The sequence below is a fragment of the Chaetodon trifascialis genome, chromosome 3, assembly GCF_039877785.1.
Source record: "Chaetodon trifascialis isolate fChaTrf1 chromosome 3, fChaTrf1.hap1, whole genome shotgun sequence".
NCBI classification, from domain to species: Eukaryota; Metazoa; Chordata; class Actinopteri; order Chaetodontiformes; family Chaetodontidae; genus Chaetodon; species Chaetodon trifascialis.
Genome location: NC_092058.1, coordinates 13,326,717 through 13,347,325, shown reverse-complemented (window position 1 = coordinate 13,347,325; position 20,609 = coordinate 13,326,717). Strand labels below are relative to the sequence as shown.

Genomic DNA, 20,609 nt, shown 5'->3' with positions numbered 1-20,609 from the left:
GAGCGTTTAGAGCTGACGGCATTTGATTGATGACAATGTGATCAGCTTCAGACTGTGGAAAGTATGCGTGAAGTAGAAAGCAGCTATACCACACAGAGACCAACAGAGGCCCCTCTTGTGTAAATAATACAATGCAGTCTACATCTGCCCCCATGTGACAGACAAGAGCCAGGGACACAAACAGCAGCTGATATAAGGCTTAAATAAGATGGTGAATTATTCATCAAAATGATGAAAAACCATTTAAATGTACTAAAGGGCGTCTCTTATGTTTAGATAGTAACAAGCCATTGTAAAGATGATAATCTTATACCATTCTAACCTTTATAATTTAAAATCTACACTTGGCTTCTATCATTAAAAGAAGTGTTTCTTTTATTCAGAAAAGTGCAAAGAATTTTGTGATAATGCCCTGGATTAAATTACTCTGATATTCCTGGTAGAGACTTGAAAGCAGAGAAAGACAGATGAAAATGTGAGGCAAACCATTCACACTGAGGGCGCCATCCGCAATTTCAGCGCATTACTTTAAATCCATGCAACATTCAGTCTAACAAATGTCAATCAGTTCATCACAGTTCATGATGTGTATTTAATGAGGCCTGACCTGAGCTCATTCAAAAAGTTGGCATTCGACAGTTTAATTCTTATTTACTTTCACCAAGAAGAGAACAAGCTGTACTGTGCAAGCTGTACTGTTTCTGACCTTCTGTCATACAGGCTACTGTACAGCCCAATTGGCTTGTTCTCCACAGCATCCGCTGGCAAGAAGCCCTGATCATGTTTTTTCTTTCTTTACTTGTATGTTTTACTTGATGAGGCTTCCACTATTGTTTCTGCAGATGATGTACACTGAGAAACCCCCTTTTCACAGGCCCAGTCCCATTGGCTGCCACGTTGGACCAAATAAAGCTATGGTTATAGTAAATCTTGCACATTCAGTGCGTCCATCTGCAGCCGGCGGAACTGTGTCACGTGACTGATGCAGGAAGCGTTGACGGTGCAGCGAGTCTTTCATGCTACCAGCACGGCGCAGGTTCGTATCTCATTAACTTCGTGCACAGTCTGTTTGCTGTCTCTACGTGTGTATACTCGAGTCGTTTGAAGTGTTTTGGCGATATCACAGTTGAAGATTTAGCGGTGAGGTTGTGGAGCAGCGTGTGTTTGTAACGTCAGCGGAAGTGAAGTTTGACAGCTAGCAGGTGGGATAAACGTTTTGCCCACCGCTCATCTGTGTGTGTGTGTGTGTGTGAGAGAGAGAGAGAGAGAGATAGAGAGAGAGAGTGGGCGTGAGTTGTGTTTTTACCACACAAGCAAACATATGCGGAGAAAGTACAAGTAAATAATGACGAATGGGCTTCCCTGAAGTAGCTAAGTATATAAAGTTTGTAGAGATCATTGACTCCTGTGTCGGACATAAAATTAATACCAACGCTAATGTTAACGTATGTTCAATGACGTCACAGGCCGGGAACGGATTGTCGGTTTTCAGCTAAATGTCGTGTTTTTCGACCGTTTGAAAGCCTGTGACCAAGAAATAATCCCCCACGTCTATTTTTGTGATGTTTTGTTTCCTGCCTGGCGAGAATCGAGAACACCACCCTGACAGGAAAACACTTTGTGCGGAGTAACAGTAATTAGCGGTGAACATGTACACAAGACGTGCTCAGGGAGCGTGTCAAAGTGTGTGTGTGGTGGTGTGTTTAAGGCTGAGTTGGATCGGCGGAAAATACAGACACTGATAGGTTCAGGGGCTAAGACACGATCAAGCCCTGCACTGCACACGATGTGCTATAATTTTTACATTTGGGACATTTCATTGTGAAGTACATTCGAGTCATAGATGTAAGTTATATTCAAATATACAACGCTTTCTGCCACTTACCCGCTCTTTGGCAAACAATTTGAATTAATCTTTAAAAATAATCAGCATTTTAAACTAAGTAAACATGAAAATACACACACAACCCCAACCGTTTGCAGACAAACTGTGTTTACTGACAGCAGTTCGCAAAGTGGTGAACCTCGCTCCATCCTTGCTTGTGAATGACTGAGACTTTCGGAGATGCCCCTCTCACCCCCAATCATGATACTCTCACCTGTGACCAGTGAGCCTTTTTACCTGTGGAATGTTCCAAACAGGTGTTTTTGGAGCATTCTACAACTTTCCCAGTCTTTCGTTACTCCTGTCGCAACTTGTTTGAAATATGTTGTGGGTATCAAATTCAGAATAAACATATATTTACGAAAAATGTAAGAAGTTGACGAGGTAAAACATTGAATGTCTTTGTACAGTTTTCAGTTGAGTAAATGTCAGAAAGGGTTAAGAAATGTCCACATTCTGTTTTATTTGTTTTACACAGTGTCCCAACTTCTTTGGGATCAGAGTTTATTGTCCTGCTGTGCATAGTAGAGCATTATCCCTTTAGCTGAGATGCATTGAAGTCTTCAGTTAGGTGACGGTTTTAGTTAAACATGCGGCTGCAAATTCAACATATTGTCATGAAAACTGTCTGAATAACAAAGCAAATAAATGATGGACATAATGTACATCTCTGTCAGCCCCATCTCCCCGTTTTTATGCAACACTTACACCATTCGAAGCCCACATAATACTGGTGTTGTGATGATGCATGATATGATTATTTATCCCAGGGTCACAAGTTCACAGCCGTAGGTGGGTTGGGGGCCATTTCTGATGAAAAACATGTACTTTGAGCTGAAGGCTAACAACTTGGTTATTAGTCACAAAGCCGGGCAGTTGAATAGGTTCATCAGTTTCATAGTGAGTGAATAGTTTCAACATCCCTGCAGTTATGTCAGAAGACTCGTGTTATGTGCTTCAGACCACTTTGCTGTGACAAATCTGGCCGCAAAGACGCAGACAGCATGCAGCATACAGCCAACCATCTCAGCAGTGCCTTCTTCAGTCATGAACAGCGCTGCTCTGTTGTCAGACAAGTCTTCATTGTACATGTGGGCTCTGTAGTCTGGTTAGTATGATCTCACTTGGCACCAGGAGCCACCGCTTGATGATGTTCCTTGAACAAACGTTCATATAATTTCACTAGAATAAAAGTCAGCACCAGAAGGTTTAGTGAAGGCTGTGTGAAGGTCATGTGTGATGTCCTGTGTGTGCTCAGGGGAGGAGAAGGTGCCCTTTCTTTGTCTTTGCTCATACTTTATGGCACATTTGATGTATAAATGAGACGAGGAGCATGAATATTGGTGTGAAGGAAGATTTTCTATGCTGATAGAAAATGAATGGAATAAACTGAAAGCTGCACAGGAATGAAATTAAAGCCTGCAGGGAAATTAGCAGAAAAAGTCAGAGCCTAGAACTCAATAGAGAAAAAGAAGTATATGTAGTTTAAAAAGAGCAAAATACAGAGAAATGGCAATAAAGCAAAATGGTGTGAAACTCTGCTTTTCAAATACATAATTTCCCAGTTGTGATGTTGATAATAAAAAGTGTGACAAGTTTTCTTGTCAATAGAAAATCAAATATTTTGACTGCTGAACTAAAATTCAGCTGTTGTTGGAGCAGTCAGCAGCCATGACGTGGCCTTTTTTGTTTGCAGTGCTACTGTGTAAACACGTTGTGGAACTCAGGGAGTCCAGATGTTGCACTCAGTCATAAAATGAGTTTCATACTACGGGTGTTCTGTTCAGCTGTGAGTGCAATTTTCAGTCTCCCTAGAGAGAGGGGGGAAACTAAAATGTTCTCTGTCATTAATCAGGTTTATAACCTCTACAGGGCCTCGGCTATAACTACAGCTGAATGTTGAGAGCCACAAACTCACATTTTGAGTTTGTTTTTCATACAACACAATGTCAGAGAAGGCAGTAATGAAGACGTAGCATCTACTTCTATTTCTTTTACAGCATCCCTACTTTCTTGGAATCAGAGTTGTAAGGCTAAATGAATATCTGATAAATTGCCTCAAGTGAAGCCTCAGTTGTGCTGAAGACTACAAAGGTAGAAAAAAAACTTTGGAGTTAGAAAGAGTGAGTTTTCCGGACCCACTTCATCTCTGCTTGAGACTCGAGGCTACATTAGCCGGTGTTAGCATGAGGCACCAGAATGTGCGAGCGAGCTGTCAGCAGTGGAGTTGCATCGTGGTTCATATCGATGCCGGGGGAAAAAAAGAGGAATACGTGGAAAAGCAAAGATGACATTTCTGGTTCTGCTGCTTTGATTATTTATGACCAGACATGGTGTCCAGGCTGCAAATATGTGAAACTGTTGTGACCCTGATACCTACAATAAATGACATCCGCTCAGATCAGGAGAGCCTACCTAGCTTTGCTTTCCTGCGGAGCCTTGACTTGATTCCGCTTCAACACTGGCCACTGTGCGCTGGTTGCTTGCCAAATGCAAATTAGATTTTGTTGAGTCAATAACAAAGGATTCAATATTTTTAGATCTTTTACTGCTTCAGCGTCCTCAGACCAGTGGCTCCAAGCTCTCCAGTGCTCCACATTAAAATCCAAATGTCATAACTGTTAAAAAAAAACATCTGATTTCCTAGAATACACTGAGAATGTGTAAAGTGAAACCTTTTTTTTTGCTGCTGTTGCAGTTTCTTTACTATAAATGATTTTAGGTCTTTGCAAAATAAGTAGGTCGGACTTTCCCAGCACTCTGTCAACAGCAGAACTGTTGTACTGGAAGCTCAAAGCCCTTGAGCAAAGTGCAAAGTCTACACCCTTTCTCTGTCCCCTGATCATTATACTCATGACAGTATCACAACACCTCATCACTGGCTTTCAAGAGGACTTCATAGAAGCTGGAGGGAGAGATTTTTCTAAGTAATTTATTGCTTATCTATTTCATCTTTGGAGATTTGTGTAAGTCCCAGAGTAATTGAAGGTTACGTTCACTATTGCTTGACATTCGTGCTGTTCAAATGATCTATCTGTGTTGGCTTTTAGATGTTTCAAATTGACTTTTAAGTTTTATGTTATATTAACTGCTGTTAAATCGTAGGACTTGTTAGGTCGCAAAAGAAATCCAGCAGCATCTGTTCAATGTGTGCATTGTTAGAAATGTTAGATTCGTATTATGAATTGGATGTTATTTTATATGTTGTAGCTTTTCTGCTGTATGGTCTTCACAAGGCAAAGTGCAAACATTTTTCATTTGCTTTCATTCAGTTTGGGGACATTTCATGAATAGTCATGTTTAAGTTGCTTTTGTCACAAACATTTAGAGCTGGAAACATTTGCTGATTATGCAATTAGTCGACAGAATATTAATCAGCAGCTATTTTGATGATGGATTGTTTTCATTTTTCAAACACAAATGCCAAACATCTGCTGCTTCCACTGTTTTAATTGTGAAAAATGATTGCGTTTCTTTTTTGTAACATATTGCTGTGTTCACACAGGAGTTGGACCGTTCAGACCAGAGCATGTTTGTGACTGTGTTCCTGCTTCTGGTCACTGTGTGTGCCCAGGGAGGAAATGGCGAGGAGAGAGAGGAGGCACAGAGACCTGGTCATGTTTCGGTGGTGATAGTGGGAGGCACAGGCGACCTGGCAAAGAAGTACCTGTGGCAGGGCTTCTTCGAGTTGTACATTAACCAGGTCAGAAGTGGAAACACCTTTTCCTTCTATGGCGGAGGACTGTCGCCTGCTGACAAGGGCAAACCGGCCCTCTCTGAGATCCTGAAGGCAGTGTCCTGCTCAAAGGACTTATCACAGGAGCGCTGTGCTCTGCTGAAAGAGCAGTTCCTGCGGCTCTCACAGTATCGACAGCTGAAGGACCTAGAGGACTACCAGGATCTGGCCAAGCACATTGAGCAAGAACTTCAACAAGAGGGAATGACAGAGGCAGGCAGACTCTTCTACCTCTCAGTACCGGCCTTTGCATATGCAGATATTGCTGAAAAGATAAATAGCAGTTGCAGGCCGACCGGCGAGGCGTGGTTGAGGGTGGTGCTGGAGAAACCTTTTGGACATGACTTCAGAAGCGCTCAGGTACTTGCATCTCAGCTCGGGAGCTCCCTAAAGGATCAAGAAATGTACAGAATCGACCATTACCTGGGGAAGCAGGTGAGAATATCCTACAGCTAGTGCCTTTCACCCAGCACTCTGTGATGGAGACGTCTGGTTTCATGTGTTTTTCTGCTTTTGTGAAAAGGTGGTTGCAAAGATACTTCCATTCAGAGTAGAGAACAGAAAGTTTCTGGATCCCATCTGGAACAAGCACCACATCGAGAGAGTGGAGATTGTATTGAAAGAGACCCTGGATGTTAAAGGTAATTAAATATTGCATCAAAACTGTTGTAATGAACTCTTTTGAGATATGAAAAAACACAATCATGTGTCCCTGTCCTTGTTGTTTTGTCCTTAAGGTCGTATTCCCTTCTATGACCAGTATGGGGTGGTCAGAGATGTGCTACAGAATCATCTGACTGAGGTCATGACCCTGTTGACCATGAGGCTTCCCATGAATCTGAGCAGCAGTGAGGAAGTCCTGCAAAACAAGCTGCAGATCTTCACCTCCCTGCTGCCCGTAGGAAAGAATCAAGCTGTGGTCGGCCAGTACCAAGCGTACAAAACCGAGGTTCAGCAGGAGCTGAATAAGACAAAAGATCACTTCAGTCCCACTCCAACATTTGCAGGTGAGTACTGACTGTTCCTTTTAAATATTATGATTTTATGTATTCTTTACTGGCAAAGTGTGTAAAAAAACTTGCTGTAAAACAAATACAGCTCTGCTAATAAGTGATCCTCTTGTGTATTTCAGCTGTATTAGCATACATCGATGAGGCCCGGTATGAAGGTGTCCCAATTCTTTTGATCTCTGGGAAGATGTTAGATGAACGGGTGGGATATGCACGCATACTTTTCAAGAATGACGTCTTTTGTGTTCAGAACCACAACAATGTTCACTGCAAGCCCAAACAGATCGTTTTCCACTTTGGGCACGGCAGCCTTCGATATCCAGCTATTCTTGTAAGTAAGAATTTATTCAAGCCAGTTTTGATGGACGGTGAGTGGAAGGAAGTGACAGAGCACACAGATGTCAACATTCTAGGTTTACCTATTTCAGACTATTATGTGCAAACTCCAACAGAGCAGAAGGAAGCTTATTCAGAACTTATTTCTCACATTTTTGCTGGACGCAAGAATAGTTTTGTTAGTACTGAAAACCTGCTGGCTTCCTGGGGCTTCTGGACACCGCTACTCAGCAGCCTCGTCAGCTCTTTTCCCCGCATCTACCCGGGGGGTGCAGATAACGGGGACCTGCTGGACGTGCGTGTGAAAGGCAAAGACATCAGCTACAACAGTGAGGTGGTGATAATCAGCAATGATCAAATGGGCGGCACGTCAGCGAACGGTTTCCAAGTGATGCAAGGCAAGTTTCGCAGCGCCGACATGGTGACTGCCTGGGCTGAGGAGCTGGTGGAGAGGCTAGCTGCAGACATACAGGAAGCAGCGGAGGCAGCGGTACACGAGGGCGGTGTGTTCCATCTTGCCCTCTCTGGTGGGTCCTCTCCCCTCGCTCTGTTCCACAGGTTGACCCGGCACCACTTCTCCTTCCCCTGGAAGAACACCCATGTGTGGATGGTGGATGAGCGCTGCGTGCCGCTGAACGAACTGGAGTCCAACTTCCATAACCTGCACGAACATCTACTGCAACATGTGAGGATACCCTATTACAACATCCACCCCATGCCAGTGCAGATCAACCAGCGTCTATGTGTGGAGGAGGATGGAGGGCCGCTGCTGTATGAGAAAGAGTTCAGCAAGCTGGTTAATGGCTCCAGCTTCCACTTTGTGCTGCTGGGAGTTGGCCATGACAGCCACACAGCCTCTCTGTTCCCTGGCAGTAAAGTGGATGAACATGCGGAGAGCCTGGTGGCCCTCACTGAGAGCCCCGTCAAGCCTCACCAGCGCATGAGCCTCACTCTCAGTGCCATTAACAGAGCCCGCAACGTCGCTATTTTAGTGATGGGCAAAGGCAAGCATGAGCTGATCACCCAGCTGAGCCGAGTAAAGGACAACCCACACAAATGGCCTGTCACCGGGGTGAAGCCCGCTCATGGCAGACTTGTTTGGTACATAGACTATGATGCACTTTTAGGTTAGGAGTTACATTCCTAACCTTCACTCAGTGTTTTTGGAGTTGCTTTAATCGGACAGCTGGTTTGTAAAAACGAGCGCATGAACCACTTAAAGGGCCAGTTGTTTTACATGTAAAAGCTAATTAACCACAAATCACATCTACTGAACATTACTGCTACATTTTCCAGCCAGTGGTCAGAGGTCATAACTGTCTGCAGAGACCTGAACTTTGATTAAAATGACAGTGAGAAAGACATTGTGAACTGCACAGTCTCTTCCATTAAAAGCACTGCTGTTCAGCCAACTTAGAAGGCTTCAGTGTTTTCCCACACATGAATTCACCAGCAAGAAAGAGTTGCAGCTGAATTACAATGTGACGATAAAATAACTTAATAGTCCGGTTTCAGACAAAATGTGTTGGCAGGAATGTGAAGTATTTGCAGTTAAAACAACTGGTGTGTTCCTTTTTATTGTGTACTTGTACTTGCTACATAGTGAGGACGGGAGCAAGTTTTAAACCAGCAGAGTTATTTTTATTAGACATTTTGGACAGTCCTCACTACTTCAAAGGACAGTTTGAAGGTTGAGAAGTGTGTGTTTTGTGTGTGCATGCGTGCGTGTGTGTGCCTAATTATGTGTGAGAGGAGTGAAAATATCTGAAGTACACAAAGCACAGGGTACGTAGCACTGTACGAATATGTGGTGCTGAAAACCCAACAGACACAAAGATTTATTTACTTACAAGCCCGAGGGTTTGTACGATCTCAGGTGAACGTGTGAATTTGCTGACATGCAGTTTACCGTGTGACTTCTTGATTGTATGTTTTCTCACTTAACATTTCATCTGTGGGTTAGAAAGAAACAGAAATGTGAGTGGTCCAATAAATAATACATTTTCTACGTTCTTAATAGAAACACAAACATCTGTTATCGAAATGTTTCAGGTAATTGAAAATATTTGGTGCTTCACTAATAAAAAGCACATTCCTGACCCACACACGCTCACTTTCCACTTTCTTTCTCTGGTCTTAGATGCTTTTTTTGTAGAGCAGCTTTACTTCAGGTTTAAGTCAACATTGAAAAAGTGCCTGTGATGTACAATCATAACATCTACTACATATTTCTCCCATGCAGTGTAAGGTGAATACTTGGATGCATCACTCCAGCGAAACATGACGTAATGCTGACTTTTTGTCATGGGCCACAGAAATATTAAATATGCCTTCTTTACATTTTGCAGTGTTTTGATTTTCTTCTCATAACTAGTTTCCTGTTGTCTTAAAATTTGGCTCATTAGGGGTGAAAGCCAAATTGAGGAGCAATATTCATTCTGGCATTAATATAATAAGAAGAAGAAGAGCTGGTTTTTTGTATTGCCACCAAAGCTGTTTTCTAAGTTAGTTTTCTAAGAGTATTAGATGATGTGGGTCTCTTTGGAACAGCGTCTGCATCCTAGTTTCATCAATATAAAGCATTACTTTTAATATTCCTGCTATAATCAGTTCAATGTCTTTACTTTTCCAATAAGGTGAATATCACTTTCAGCGCTGTATACAAATAAATCTCACACCTGTATTTTTATTGTTATACACCGTATCTACTGTGTAAAGTACATATTTATTAGCAACACATGTAAACTGTCCATCCATAAATAAAAAACAAACATCTTGAACAATCGAGACAAACGTGTGCTTTGTGGTATTTTCCTGAAGGGAGCTTTAAAACGTGAGCAGGATTAAGTCGCTTTCCCTTTTTTTTCTTCTTTTTCTTCTTCCCATGGTTTTAAGTTACGAGCTGCTGCTGCCACGAAAAACCACATGAAATCTTAATATGTGGAGTATCGATGTCAGCGCGGGACAGCTGGTCCAGTTTATCGCTCATTGTTTGTGCTCAGGTCCGTCACAGGCAGCCTGTTGGTCAACCAGAGTCCTCCTCTCACCATGAAAAACCCTGAACAGACACAGGCAGGTGTTACTCCTTTGAGCTGAAAACAATGTGTATGCATGGCCCCATGCAATATTATAAGAAATGAACTTCACCTGTGCTGAAAATAGAAGCGACTGTTAGAACCAGGGACATGTAGTACAGCTCAGGGGTGGTTTTAACCTGTGAATACACAAATATGAACCAGTCTGATGCTGCGGCCTCTCTGCAGAACTTACTGATAACATTACAGTCTTTCTCTTACACATGCTGCTGCAGTCAGAGTCAGGATGGCAGTGCACAGTCCTTGTCCACATGTCAGCAGCCCAAACACGTGACAGGACGCCCACAAGCTCTGAGGAACTGGGTCTAACAATGTGAATACCACTGAAAAACCTGTTGCAAGAGTTGAAGTTATGTCTGTATTAAGCTTTGTTTGCGTGTGAGTTTTGAGTCATGCTGTTTGTATAGATGACCGCTGAAACACTGCATGTGAACTGTGTCTCGTGATGGAAATCACCTGAAGCTGTGAAAGACAAGGCGATGGAGGCTGACAGGTTGTTCAGAAGAGGCTGCCTGCAGTATCTTGAGGATTTGGGCCTTTAAACCAAAACAGACACCGTTATTTGTGCCAAGTTCCCTCTTGTACGACTGACCCATGAGCTCCATGGCTCGATGCCACGGCCTGTTGTTCTAGTTACCTTCCCATGACGTAGAGCTGAGGGACCAGAACGAGCGCTGTGAACACCGCGTTCACTATCTGACTACAAGTGGAACATCAGTCAAATGTGGATGAATATACAGGCTAGTTTTCTATCATATCAAAATCGAATATCTTTTAATGACATACAAAAACGCACTCACAATTTTAACCTCTGATTCCTCGGTATCCATCTGCTGCTATGATATGCCATGAAGATTAACATGTAGAGGAACATGGAGGCTGCACATTCAGGCAGACATAGGCTGTTAACACTGCTCCTGATGGCTGGATGTGTTCATCTGAAGAACAGCCAGCAGCTCCTCATGTGAGCAGGAGGAAGGATTGTGTTTCACGCTGCGCATGCACAGACACTCATGCTGCATACTGTATTCCCTGAAAGGCCACATGAATTTAAGCTTAAAGATTAGGTTGTTATGTGTTTGGTCAAAGCTGTTAATGCCGACCAGAGAAGTATTAAAGATGGAGCAAGTAAGAGGTTAGAACAGCACTCTGCACAGAGGCTCTCATCTTAACAGGAACAGAATAGCTTCCTCATATTATGTGTAAAATAGGTCCTGTTCCGCCCTCCTGTGCTCCTCTTTTGTATGTGGCCGAAATAGCTGCAGCCTGCATCATATCACCCCTGCCCCATATTGACACACAATGAAACATCCTACCCATTCACTTTAAATCCCTTCACTCGTGATGCTCATGCAGTCGTGTCTTTCAGAGACCCAAACAAACATCCAAGATGCCTGTCGACTACACCGGGACGTGGGACATTACCAGCAATGTCAATTTTGAGGCATACATGGTTGCACTTGGTAAGCGTCACTGGTTCTTTTAGAGGGATTGTGACAATACACATTTGAGAGTCTGTTTTTTTTAATTGAATGTGTGATTATGATATGAAGGAAATCCTTTTGTATAGTTTTTCTTCTCAGCTGTTTGTCTCATTAATGGGGAGATACTTCATCAGTGTGTGCATTTGTTGCTGTCACAGGCATAGAGCGTGTATATGTCCACTGAATGCTCATGTGTTTTCTGATCAGGGCATCATGGGCATGGTAGCGGGTTAAAGTTCCTCTCATTTTGACATGCAGGCATTGATTTTGCAACACGCAAGATTGCTTCGATGTTGAAGCCTCAGAAGGTGATTAAGCAAGATGGAGACTGCTTCACAATCAAGACACTGACTTCGTTCAGAAATTACGATACTTCCTTCAAAATCGGAGAGGAGTTCAAAGAGGTGACCAAAGGCATGGACAACAGGCTATGCCAGGTAAAATGTTGGTGAAATGTAATGCTGTAGTTACAGTTATATGTTATATGCAACATGTTTCTGCAATAAATGTCACAGTATAAGAAAATAAAAGCCTTTTAATACAAATTCGTACTCCAGCCTGTTTTCTGTGCTATCACAAACCGTCCTTTAGTGCAGTTTGCAGCATTTGATGTCATTTTTGTTGTTTTCATCAGACTGTGGTCAACTGGGAAAATGATAAGCTGGTGTGTGTTCAGAAAGGAGAGAAGAAGAACCGAGGGTGGACTCACTGGATTGAGGGAGATGAGCTTCATCTGGTATGACTGCAGTTTTTATTCTGGTGGCTCCTTGTAGTTCATGTTCATGATCAGTAACTCCCCATTTGTCAGAATTTTATACTCATTTCTGGTATTTTGTGGACTTATATGCATAGAAAGTGATATAGCTGCAGTACATATTTAATTAATTAGGCAAACACAAGAAATGGATAGCAAAATTCACTCAATTATATGCCCACTTTTACTTTTTTTTTTTTTTTTTTTTTACTAATGTTTATTCATGACTTCATGTTTTCTCTCCTCAGGAACTTACTTGTGAGAATCAAGTCTGCAAGCAAATTTTCAAAAGGACTCTGTAATCTTGTCTTTTAAAAAACATTTCAGAGAGCTTCATCTACAGAATTTACATGAAATGGGGTAGAATAACCCACACAAAGTATCTTGAATGCTTCATAAAGAACATGTAATTCGACTGAGTAAATGTGTGTTGTAGTACCTCCTCCGGACCACACGGTGATGCTCTACAACTTGTTCATCATAAAAGGCATTAAACTCAAGAGTTGTTGGTTTGTGAATGAATTTGTGCCGCGAGTTTTTTTTTTTTTTAAGCTAACTCTTGGCTTCAAGAAAACAATTTGGGAATATGTCTCTGCGGATTTCGTCTTGTTTTGTCTGTCACACGTCGATTTTGTGAGATTTCTTTCCCAACTTGTCACGTAATTTCAGCCGTTGCGGTAACCCCCCACAAGAAAATGTCTGCTGATAAAGACGAGACGCATCAGGTGAGCGTTATTTTAACGTGTAACTGCTCGGCACATATGGCTAATATAAACTTAAGCTAGCTAAAGTTAGCTATGTGCTTCGAGGTTACGGTTTAATGTTTGGCATAGCAGCGACAGACTGGTGAAAAGCGGCGAATTAGCACCATATCGAGTCATTTAACGTGATTTAATGGTTTGACTTCCAGAGGTTAAAGGCAGCAGTCCATTATACTGTGGGTCGATTATGTCAGAAGACCGGAGGGGACTACCGGAGACAGTTCAGTCGACAAGTCATAGCAGCGATAACGGAGGCAGCAGTCAGACAATGTGGTGGGTGTCAGCAAGGATGCTAATCCAGGCTTTACTATCAGAGACATACAACACATTAAAAGTATATTAAAATCTCATACATGTCCCTGTCAAGTGCACAGCTTCAACGTATGAATATCATCTAGTTTGCTGCTCGAGATAGAGATATATCTTTTAGATTTGTTCACTAAAACAAACTTTGTTCAGTGTTAGTTGTACAACACATCTTCATGAATCTATCTGTAACATGTATGCTACGAAAGTGTCAGTTTATTGGGAAAATTGGTACATTTTTGTCCAGTTCAATGATGATCCATAGCTTTGTGGTCAAATTGAATTGCATTATTTTGCAGGGTTTCTTAATTATTGGTTACATGCGTTTCTCAATAATGAGGTCACTTTTTCCAAAACTTTCAGTCTTTACATGTCACCTCCATCTTTCTCACCTCAACTCTCTGATGTCTTTAGTTACTCATAGAACAATGATCTCAAAAATACCAAACAAACAGGGTGGCATTACAATTTATCACTTTTGTGAGATATTTGTTTCACTTGCATCAACCAACATTTCAGTATAAAACAAGTTTGACACTTTTTACAGTGTGAAATGTGCAAAGTGTTTGATTTTTAGCTTTTCTGCTGAGTCATTCAAAAATACACACAACTAAATGCCAGTGATTCAATACATAATGCGTGTATATACAGCACACACACACACACACACACACACACACACACACACACACACACACACACACACACACACACACGAGATAAATGCCACAGCATGTCTTCTGCATTTGGCCACAACTTACAAGAGACATGCCCGGTCCATCCCTGGCTGCCCTCTTGCAGATATGTTCAAGCAGCACTCATTGCATTGTAACCACACATAGTGACAACCACTGTGACATTGTAGATGTAAAATGTTTACACTTAAATGAATCAAATTGATGCCTACTTAAATTTAGTGTTATTCATATAAAAAAGGTTTGTGAAAATGTGCAAGCAAAACTTCAATGCAGTTTAAATACCAGTTTTCCTGGTGGTTGAATTTGAATGAAAAAACAAGAAATTTTAAAGTAACTGTTGTTGTGTTGACTGTGTGAAGAGTAATAGAAGATATGAGTAATTAACTATAAAAGAAAACTTTATATTCTGACCCCTTGTGTATGTAAATAGACATCAATAAAGTATTAGTTACTGTTAACAATATAATACAGATTCTTTACTGCCAAACTGAACTCAACATCCAACTGTTTGGCTCACTTTTTCCAGATATATTTGCTAAAGACCTGGAGGCCTTTGCAAGGTGAGAATCTGTAACCATATTAATCTGTGAGTTAACCCTGTGCATTTAATTTTACCAAAACACCTTGAGAGGTTTTTTGTTCATTTGTCATAGTCCAGCCTAGTAGAACCATTATAATCTCTAAATTGTTTCGTAATACATTTGATTACAGGCATGCTAAAAGAAGCACAGTGTCTACAGAAGATGTAAAGCTCATAGCCCGTCGCAGCACTGCACTGGTGAGTAATTTCCACTGTTGTCAGAAAGGAATTAAACCACACTTAGTCGTGTGTTGTGCGGTAACAAACGAACCACCAAATCAAACGCATGTAGTCACTGTAGGCGGCTCACAGTTCATCCTCATATTTCAGTATAATGGAGCCGTGTGAGGGTATATATTCTACAGCAGACAGCGCATTTAATGTTTAATTTGCCTTTATTTCAGTCCAACTACATACAAAATAAAAGTGAAGAACTGAACCAGGAGCAGAGGGATTTGAAAAAGAAGAATACTGGGAAGAGGAAGAGCAGAGACACTGAAGAGGAAAGCAGAGAATAAGGACAAGACACAGGCAGACCTGCAGTGTCTCACGTTTGTGTAACATTCAAATAAACATGAAGGCTGACTAATACATGACAGTGAGTTGAGTGTCATCAAACGTGCCACAGTCATTTTTTCATGGGAATTGTGCATTTTCTACTTTTAAGAATTCTACAGCATGAGATCGTATTTCATATCACAGACAGTATTCTGTACACTTTCTGCAGATTAACAGCAAAAAACCTACCCACTTATCTGACCTGGGACCTGCTGATGTTATGTCAAAATAATGTGTTGGACATTTAAAAAAAATGATGACGCATGGACAAATTGGAAAGTAGGTTGTTTTTTGTTTTTTTTTCATCTTTTTCAAGCACTGTCAAAGTGACAGACTGCAAGAACTTTTTTTCTATTAGAGTGATGCTACATGATACACCTGCCATTTTTCTCCAAAATGTAACAAAGGTGATATAAATGTTTTGCTCTTGCAGAACCCTCAAATGGACTGTTAAGACTGTCAGGCAAACCATCCATAATATATACCTAGTGACCCCTTTATTAGGTACGCCTGTGCAATTGAATGCAATCCTGCCATTAAGTGTTAATTATGTTTTAGCATTGAGGTCCAAGTGGTGTTGTGCTGGAGTGCATTACATTCAGGTGTTTCTAATATTTTGCCCCACCCTATTCAGTCTGTATGTAAATAGGGTGGGGCAAAATTTTTGAAACACCTCAATAATAATCCAGGACACCATCACCTAGAAGCTGTTTTCAATATAACTGAATTCACACACTTCCGAAATGTCAGCAAGAACTGAACATTATAAACTTCATAAAAATACCACCTATGCAGAGCAGTTGTATTGAATTGCAATTGTACAGGTGTACCTTATAAAGTGGTCCTAAGTGTATAAGGCCATCTAAAAATCCCCAGCACTAATTCCACGGCTCAGCAATATGTCATTAGTTGTAGCCAAATGGGACAAAAAAATATTGCCTGGAGAGGTGATGCCACATTGCTGAGCTCATCTGTTAAAGTTCAAATAAAAACAATGACCCCCCCCCCCAAGAACTCCCCTCTAACCTTGAAAATAGCTGTAAATAATCAAAAAGGGATAATTCACTCTGACAAGCCATCAAAAGCAGCAAAAAGACAGGTACTACCCCATGTCATGTCTGAGAAGGCCACACACTGAAAGTGTTGGAACTTCCGTCTTCGTCCTTCAGAACAGACTTCAGTCAGGGTTCAAACGGAGACCTCGACCAGCAGAGCCCAAGGTCCCTAGATATGTGAATCGAATTAGATGTTTTTTTATTTGACAAACTGACTCAAGTAATATCAACTAAGCATCTATTCAAATGAACTTTATTAGAGAACTCCCTTCATTTGACATGTTTTTAAAACACCTCACAAACAAAAAGAGCTACTGGGAACCATTGGACACACCACTCCACGTTCTCACACTATCACTCGCGTCCCCCAGAGTCTTCAGCAGGTGTCATCCACATCAAGTACACACTTACAGATCAGTTCAATAACATGAAAGCACACACCATACAGCATTCAAATCAGATAATAAGTAATACAAATATTCAGCACAACATTCCACTACATTTGATATTTCCGCACTTCCACATACTTAAGAGTAAGGAAAAACTTGCAAAGATAAAAAAAAAAAATCTTGAAGTACTAATTAATGAATGTCCATGTTAGGGGAGGCGCTCGTAGCATCTGCAGCTTCCACTCACACACTCAAAAAGCAGTCAAATTGGGCTCTTTCACTGCACAACCAGTCCGTTTCACGCGTCTCTCCGTTCGCTCACTCATCGCTTCACTCTTCGCCACAAGCCATCCGCAAACGCACTCATCAGTTCTTAAAATGTCAGTTGCGCAGTTCTTTCCATTTAAAAGTGGATAAAAGTGAAAACACCCACCGTCTCTTAGAACATGCGGAGTGAAGCCGTTCTTTGATGGCATAGCATTTACAGGTGGGAAGAGGGAGAATGATACCGATATCACCCCAAGAATGCTGCCAAAGAGGAGCTTCCTCACAGGAAAATGGAAGAGAGGTGAACTGCAGAAGAGATTTCAATGAAGGCTTTTCCACAGAACTTGACTGCAAATAAAGTTGCACTTAAAACATTTATGTTTCAACCAGATTCTTCCCAATGCAAGATTGCCTTTTAAATCGATGACAAAGCCGGATAATGATGAACCACAAACATTCATGCATTTTCAAAATGGTTATATCACATTTCACAATACATGCATTAGAGAATCCAGTTGAAATGGATACAAACAAATGAGACATCAAAAATAGCACTTTAGTCGGACATCCTGATAAACAATTCACTTCAACACTTTCTAAATTAAATCTTTAGCATTTTTTCCAAATGTACAAAACATCTTCCACAAAAGTGTTAAGTTGTCAGATACGCATCAACACCAGAAATAAATTTTGAAAAGACTCATCTTTGTCACAATACTTACCATACAAACATTTAACTTACATACCCCACCCAGATGACTTTGACTCCATACTGGACCCAAATCCTGAGCTAAACCCACTACCACTGGTTGTAGAGTTTGAACCTGTACCCCAGCCAAGACTGGCTGAGCTGGTGCCGTAGTTGCTGTTGCCTGTACTGAAAGACTGACTCTGGTCCCTACTAGAGCTTGTTCCACTGGAGGTGCTACCTGAGGTGGACGTCTGCTGCTGGCTAGCCAGCATACCCATCATCCCCCAACTACTCTGCAGAGCAGCCTGCGCAGCTGCCATCATAGCAGGATTCAGACTGAAAGAACCAAAATTAGCCAGACTACTGTTAGTGCTGCTCCCTAACCCACTACGGCTGCTACCAAATGCTTGAGCTCCAAAACCATTTCCAAACCGTGTTGTACGATCAAACTGCCTATTTCCATGTTTGGGCTCAGCATTTGAGATGTGAACACTGACACCTTTGATAATTAGGTCCTCTCCACAGAGAGACTGGGCAACCTGTGAGGGGGAAAAAAAAAAGACATGAATCAGGTCATCTGGGCAGTGGTACCACTACGACATGAAGTACTATATACACATTTAACATTGTACCTGATCATCTGCAAATGTGACAAAAGCAAAAGCACGGAATGGCTTGGGGATGAAGACATCTGTGACTTCGCCATACTGCATAAAGAACTGCCGTAAGTCATCTGTGGTCATGTCTTCTGTGCAGCGGCCTACAAACACTTTCCGGCTCCGCAATGGCTCATCTGGACCTTGCTGTTGAGAAACGGCGGGAAAAAATAGAAAATCCTACATGTAATGGAGCGTTAATCATGATGTGTACTCAATTTTCTTTCCCATAATGTGTGGGTATGCGCATGGACATTACCATATTCACCTTCGAGTTAGGAAGCTTGCAGTCACACCATCGCCCATCGATCATATGCCGCTGTGAGATCACCTTTTCTTGAGCCTCATACTCTGTGAATCTCACAAAGCCAAATCCTTTAGAATTTCCGGTCTTGGCATCTCGTTTGACCTAAAACAAAACAAACAAAAAACATCCAATAATGAAGATCAGCATGTTGCCACATACAAAACAAAGCAATGTGCGTTTTATTAATGTTAGCAAAATTATACCTGGACCATGATGACTTCTCCAAATGTGCTGAAGTAGTCTTTGAGGTCCTGCTCAGTTGTTTTCCAAGGAAGACCCAGAACAATCAGGTCAGATGTCTTCATATCCCCTCTCTTCATTTTCACAGCAGAGGATGCATCAATTTCCTCCATTTTCCTTTTGTTGTCTAAAATGTGATCAACACAGAGAGAAACTAATTGTATATTAACCTGACGGACAGAAATGAGATAAACTTTCCATGCCATTGCTAGTCTGTCTTGGTGCATACTTTTCGAAACCAAAGCTGTACAAGAGCAAAACTATTTACTTTTCGATGAGTAAACTACACAACCAATACTTTCAATTAACAGTTTTTACATTTTTGAGACAGATATTGGTCAATGTACTTTTTGCAAGTGTAGCAGAAGTGCATATTGCTATTTGTTTGTCTTTCATGTCATTGAATTGCAATGATTATGCAGCTGTAACAACCTACAGTCGACAGCTGCACACGGCTTTTAGGCCCACTTTTCTTAACACAGTATCACTTCAATGAATCCTGTTTCTAAAGTTTCTGTTGTAACTGTTTCAAAGAGGTGTCACTTCAACTCTTGTTGAATTGTATGGCATTGTGCAGGTATTTAAATTGAATACGAATACCTCTCAGTATAGTTTAAAAGTTTATGCAAATCATATAACCTCGAAAAGGCTAACATTTAAAGCAAGGCTGCTAACACCTTGGCAAGTTGTCACCAACTTTGCTATTACTTCGAATACAAACATACAAAACGTTAATCTTGCTCAGTCTGTGCTGTGAATGGATTTAGCGCCACAAAGCGCACTTTTGAGGGCGTGGACAAACAACGCGTCATTCTCATCTATTTTCAGTGAGCTGAAGCCACATCATGAATTATAAATAACGTTACATCTGGCCATCTGTTCGGATAAGGTGTTACATAAAGACAAGTGAATGCAAAGTGCTCGTATCTACCTTTTGGATAATTCACCACGAACACAACATTCCCCCATCCGTTTTCTGGCGCGTGCAGGACCCCTTCCACAAGACGCACTCCACGCATGCACTGAGACACAGGGCTCCTGAATCGTAGGCCACACGCCCCTGGAAACTGAGCTGCCACAGTTGAAAGCAAAACGGTGCCGTCATCCTCAGACGGGATCTCCATGGGTTCCTCGTTTTCCTCCTCTGCCACTCGGATATACACTTCGGCCATTTTCCCCAAAAATGAAACTTCTTGCTTTAATCAAAACAATGCTAAAGTTAGCAGTTAGCTCGCTTGTTGCCTACAATTGCGGCTAACCTTAGCCGATGTTGCTAACAAGACTGAATGAGTCAGGCTAATCAGTTAGTTATATTTGAGAGAAACGCGTCTCAAGTGAAAATACTATAACAAAAATGGAATTAGGGTGGATTTAATTTTAAATCGTGTCATAAAAAATACTTCGCTAGGCGGGCGCTAACGAGCGAGCATCGACCTTACTGTTCCTTTGTTCGTTGGGACGGGGAGCCGTGTCGTCAACACTGGACGACGACCGTTCAACTGTGCCGCTTAATAAAACTGCGTACGGTCCCCCGCGAACTAATCCGACAAAAAGACTTCTTCAAAACAGCTCGCGCAGGTCAATGAAGTTATGCAACTTCAACAAAAAGCTTGTCTCGTCCCAAATTCAAAGCTAGAAATATAACGTTAGATATTTTTCCACGAGGCGAAAGCTGAAACCACAAAGTATGGCCTACCAAAATGGCATTATCTCAGCGAAAAAGGAACTACGTCATTAGAATGGACGGTTTCATTTTCATAGGGTGATTGAGTTTGGATTGTGTAGTTGATAAAGGCTGTAA

At 41.5% G+C, this 20,609-nt stretch overlaps 5 protein-coding genes across 8 annotated transcripts; 3 read left to right on the top strand and 2 right to left on the bottom strand.

Annotated features, from left to right (window-relative positions):
• The first annotated feature begins 983 nt into the window (after nt 1-983).
• h6pd (hexose-6-phosphate dehydrogenase (glucose 1-dehydrogenase)) lies at nt 984-9,747 on the top strand. Its single transcript, XM_070993891.1, has 5 exons — nt 984-1,036; nt 5,391-6,056; nt 6,145-6,262; nt 6,359-6,628; nt 6,754-9,747. The coding sequence occupies exons 2-5, from the start codon at nt 5,415-5,417 to the stop codon at nt 8,097-8,099; spliced, it is 2,376 nt and encodes a 791-aa protein (XP_070849992.1). The 5' UTR covers nt 984-1,036; nt 5,391-5,414; the 3' UTR covers nt 8,100-9,747.
• A 198-nt stretch (nt 9,748-9,945) lies between these two features.
• On the bottom strand, nt 9,946-10,936 carry LOC139327715 (uncharacterized). Its single transcript, XM_070957648.1, has 6 exons — nt 10,863-10,936; nt 10,700-10,762; nt 10,519-10,598; nt 10,264-10,394; nt 10,115-10,181; nt 9,946-10,025 (listed from the first exon to the last, which is right to left on the bottom strand). The coding sequence occupies exons 1-6, from the start codon at nt 10,934-10,936 to the stop codon at nt 9,946-9,948; spliced, it is 495 nt and encodes a 164-aa protein (XP_070813749.1).
• Nucleotides 10,937-11,354: 418 nt separating this feature from the next.
• On the top strand, nt 11,355-12,740 carry rbp7b (retinol binding protein 7b, cellular). The gene is made up of 4 exons (XM_070993938.1): nt 11,355-11,525; nt 11,805-11,983; nt 12,181-12,282; nt 12,549-12,740. Exons 1-4 carry the CDS (start codon nt 11,453-11,455, stop codon nt 12,600-12,602), a joined length of 408 nt encoding a protein of 135 aa, XP_070850039.1. The 5' UTR covers nt 11,355-11,452; the 3' UTR covers nt 12,603-12,740.
• Nucleotides 12,741-12,805: 65 nt separating this feature from the next.
• cenps (centromere protein S) lies at nt 12,806-15,241 on the top strand. Its single transcript, XM_070993953.1, has 5 exons — nt 12,806-13,025; nt 13,211-13,334; nt 14,592-14,625; nt 14,777-14,843; nt 15,050-15,241. Exons 1-5 carry the CDS (start codon nt 12,996-12,998, stop codon nt 15,161-15,163), a joined length of 369 nt encoding a protein of 122 aa, XP_070850054.1. The 5' UTR covers nt 12,806-12,995; the 3' UTR covers nt 15,164-15,241.
• On the bottom strand, nt 15,022-20,532 carry tardbpb (TAR DNA binding protein b). 4 transcript variants are annotated; one of them, XR_011603613.1, is made up of 6 exons: nt 19,740-20,532; nt 18,772-18,935; nt 18,521-18,670; nt 18,238-18,408; nt 17,081-18,144; nt 15,022-16,427 (listed from the first exon to the last, which is right to left on the bottom strand). XR_011603613.1 is itself a non-coding variant. In XM_070993908.1 (5 exons), the coding sequence occupies exons 1-5, from the start codon at nt 19,978-19,980 to the stop codon at nt 17,653-17,655; spliced, it is 1,218 nt and encodes a 405-aa protein (XP_070850009.1). In that variant the 5' UTR covers nt 19,981-20,532; the 3' UTR covers nt 16,490-17,652. The 4 variants fall into 4 exon arrangements, 2 of the variants coding, with proteins under 2 accessions (XP_070850009.1, XP_070850024.1); XR_011603616.1 differs by having other exon boundaries at nt 18,530-18,670; nt 19,740-20,530; XM_070993908.1 differs by lacking the exon at nt 15,022-16,427 and having other exon boundaries at nt 16,490-18,144.
• Nucleotides 20,533-20,609: the final 77 nt, after the last annotated feature.

Excerpts from the sequence above, each read along its gene's own strand:
- h6pd (XM_070993891.1), top strand. The coding sequence starts at position 5,415 with ATGTTTGTGACTGTGTTCCTGCTTCTGGTCACTGTGTGTGCCCAGGGA. Across the intron at positions 6,057-6,144 it reads ACCATTACCTGGGGAAGCAG|GTGGTTGCAAAGATACTTCC; the intron begins GTGAGAATATCC and ends TTTTGTGAAAAG. Across the intron at positions 6,263-6,358 it reads AGAGACCCTGGATGTTAAAG|GTCGTATTCCCTTCTATGAC; the intron begins GTAATTAAATAT and ends TTTGTCCTTAAG.
- LOC139327715 (XM_070957648.1), bottom strand. The coding sequence starts at position 10,936 with ATGTTCCTCTACATGTTAATCTTCATGGCATATCATAGCAGCAGATGG. Across the intron at positions 10,599-10,699 it reads CAGCTCTACGTCATGGGAAG|GCCCAAATCCTCAAGATACT; the intron begins GTAACTAGAACA and ends TTTGGTTTAAAG. Across the intron at positions 10,026-10,114 it reads CGCTTCTATTTTCAGCACAG|GGTTTTTCATGGTGAGAGGA; the intron begins GTGAAGTTCATT and ends GTGTCTGTTCAG.
- rbp7b (XM_070993938.1), top strand. The coding sequence starts at position 11,453 with ATGCCTGTCGACTACACCGGGACGTGGGACATTACCAGCAATGTCAAT. Across the intron at positions 11,526-11,804 it reads GGCATACATGGTTGCACTTG|GCATTGATTTTGCAACACGC; the intron begins GTAAGCGTCACT and ends TTTGACATGCAG. Across the intron at positions 11,984-12,180 it reads TGGACAACAGGCTATGCCAG|ACTGTGGTCAACTGGGAAAA; the intron begins GTAAAATGTTGG and ends TGTTTTCATCAG.
- cenps (XM_070993953.1), top strand. The coding sequence starts at position 12,996 with ATGTCTGCTGATAAAGACGAGACGCATCAG. Across the intron at positions 13,335-14,591 it reads GGCAGCAGTCAGACAATGTG|ATATATTTGCTAAAGACCTG; the intron begins GTGGGTGTCAGC and ends CACTTTTTCCAG. Across the intron at positions 14,626-14,776 it reads GACCTGGAGGCCTTTGCAAG|GCATGCTAAAAGAAGCACAG; the intron begins GTGAGAATCTGT and ends ATTTGATTACAG.
- tardbpb (XM_070993908.1), bottom strand. The coding sequence starts at position 19,980 with ATGGCCGAAGTGTATATCCGAGTGGCAGAGGAGGAAAACGAGGAACCC. Across the intron at positions 18,936-19,739 it reads CGTGGTGAATTATCCAAAAG|ACAACAAAAGGAAAATGGAG; the intron begins GTAGATACGAGC and ends ATCACATTTTAG. Across the intron at positions 18,145-18,237 it reads TCACATTTGCAGATGATCAG|GTTGCCCAGTCTCTCTGTGG; the intron begins GTACAATGTTAA and ends TCCCCCTCACAG.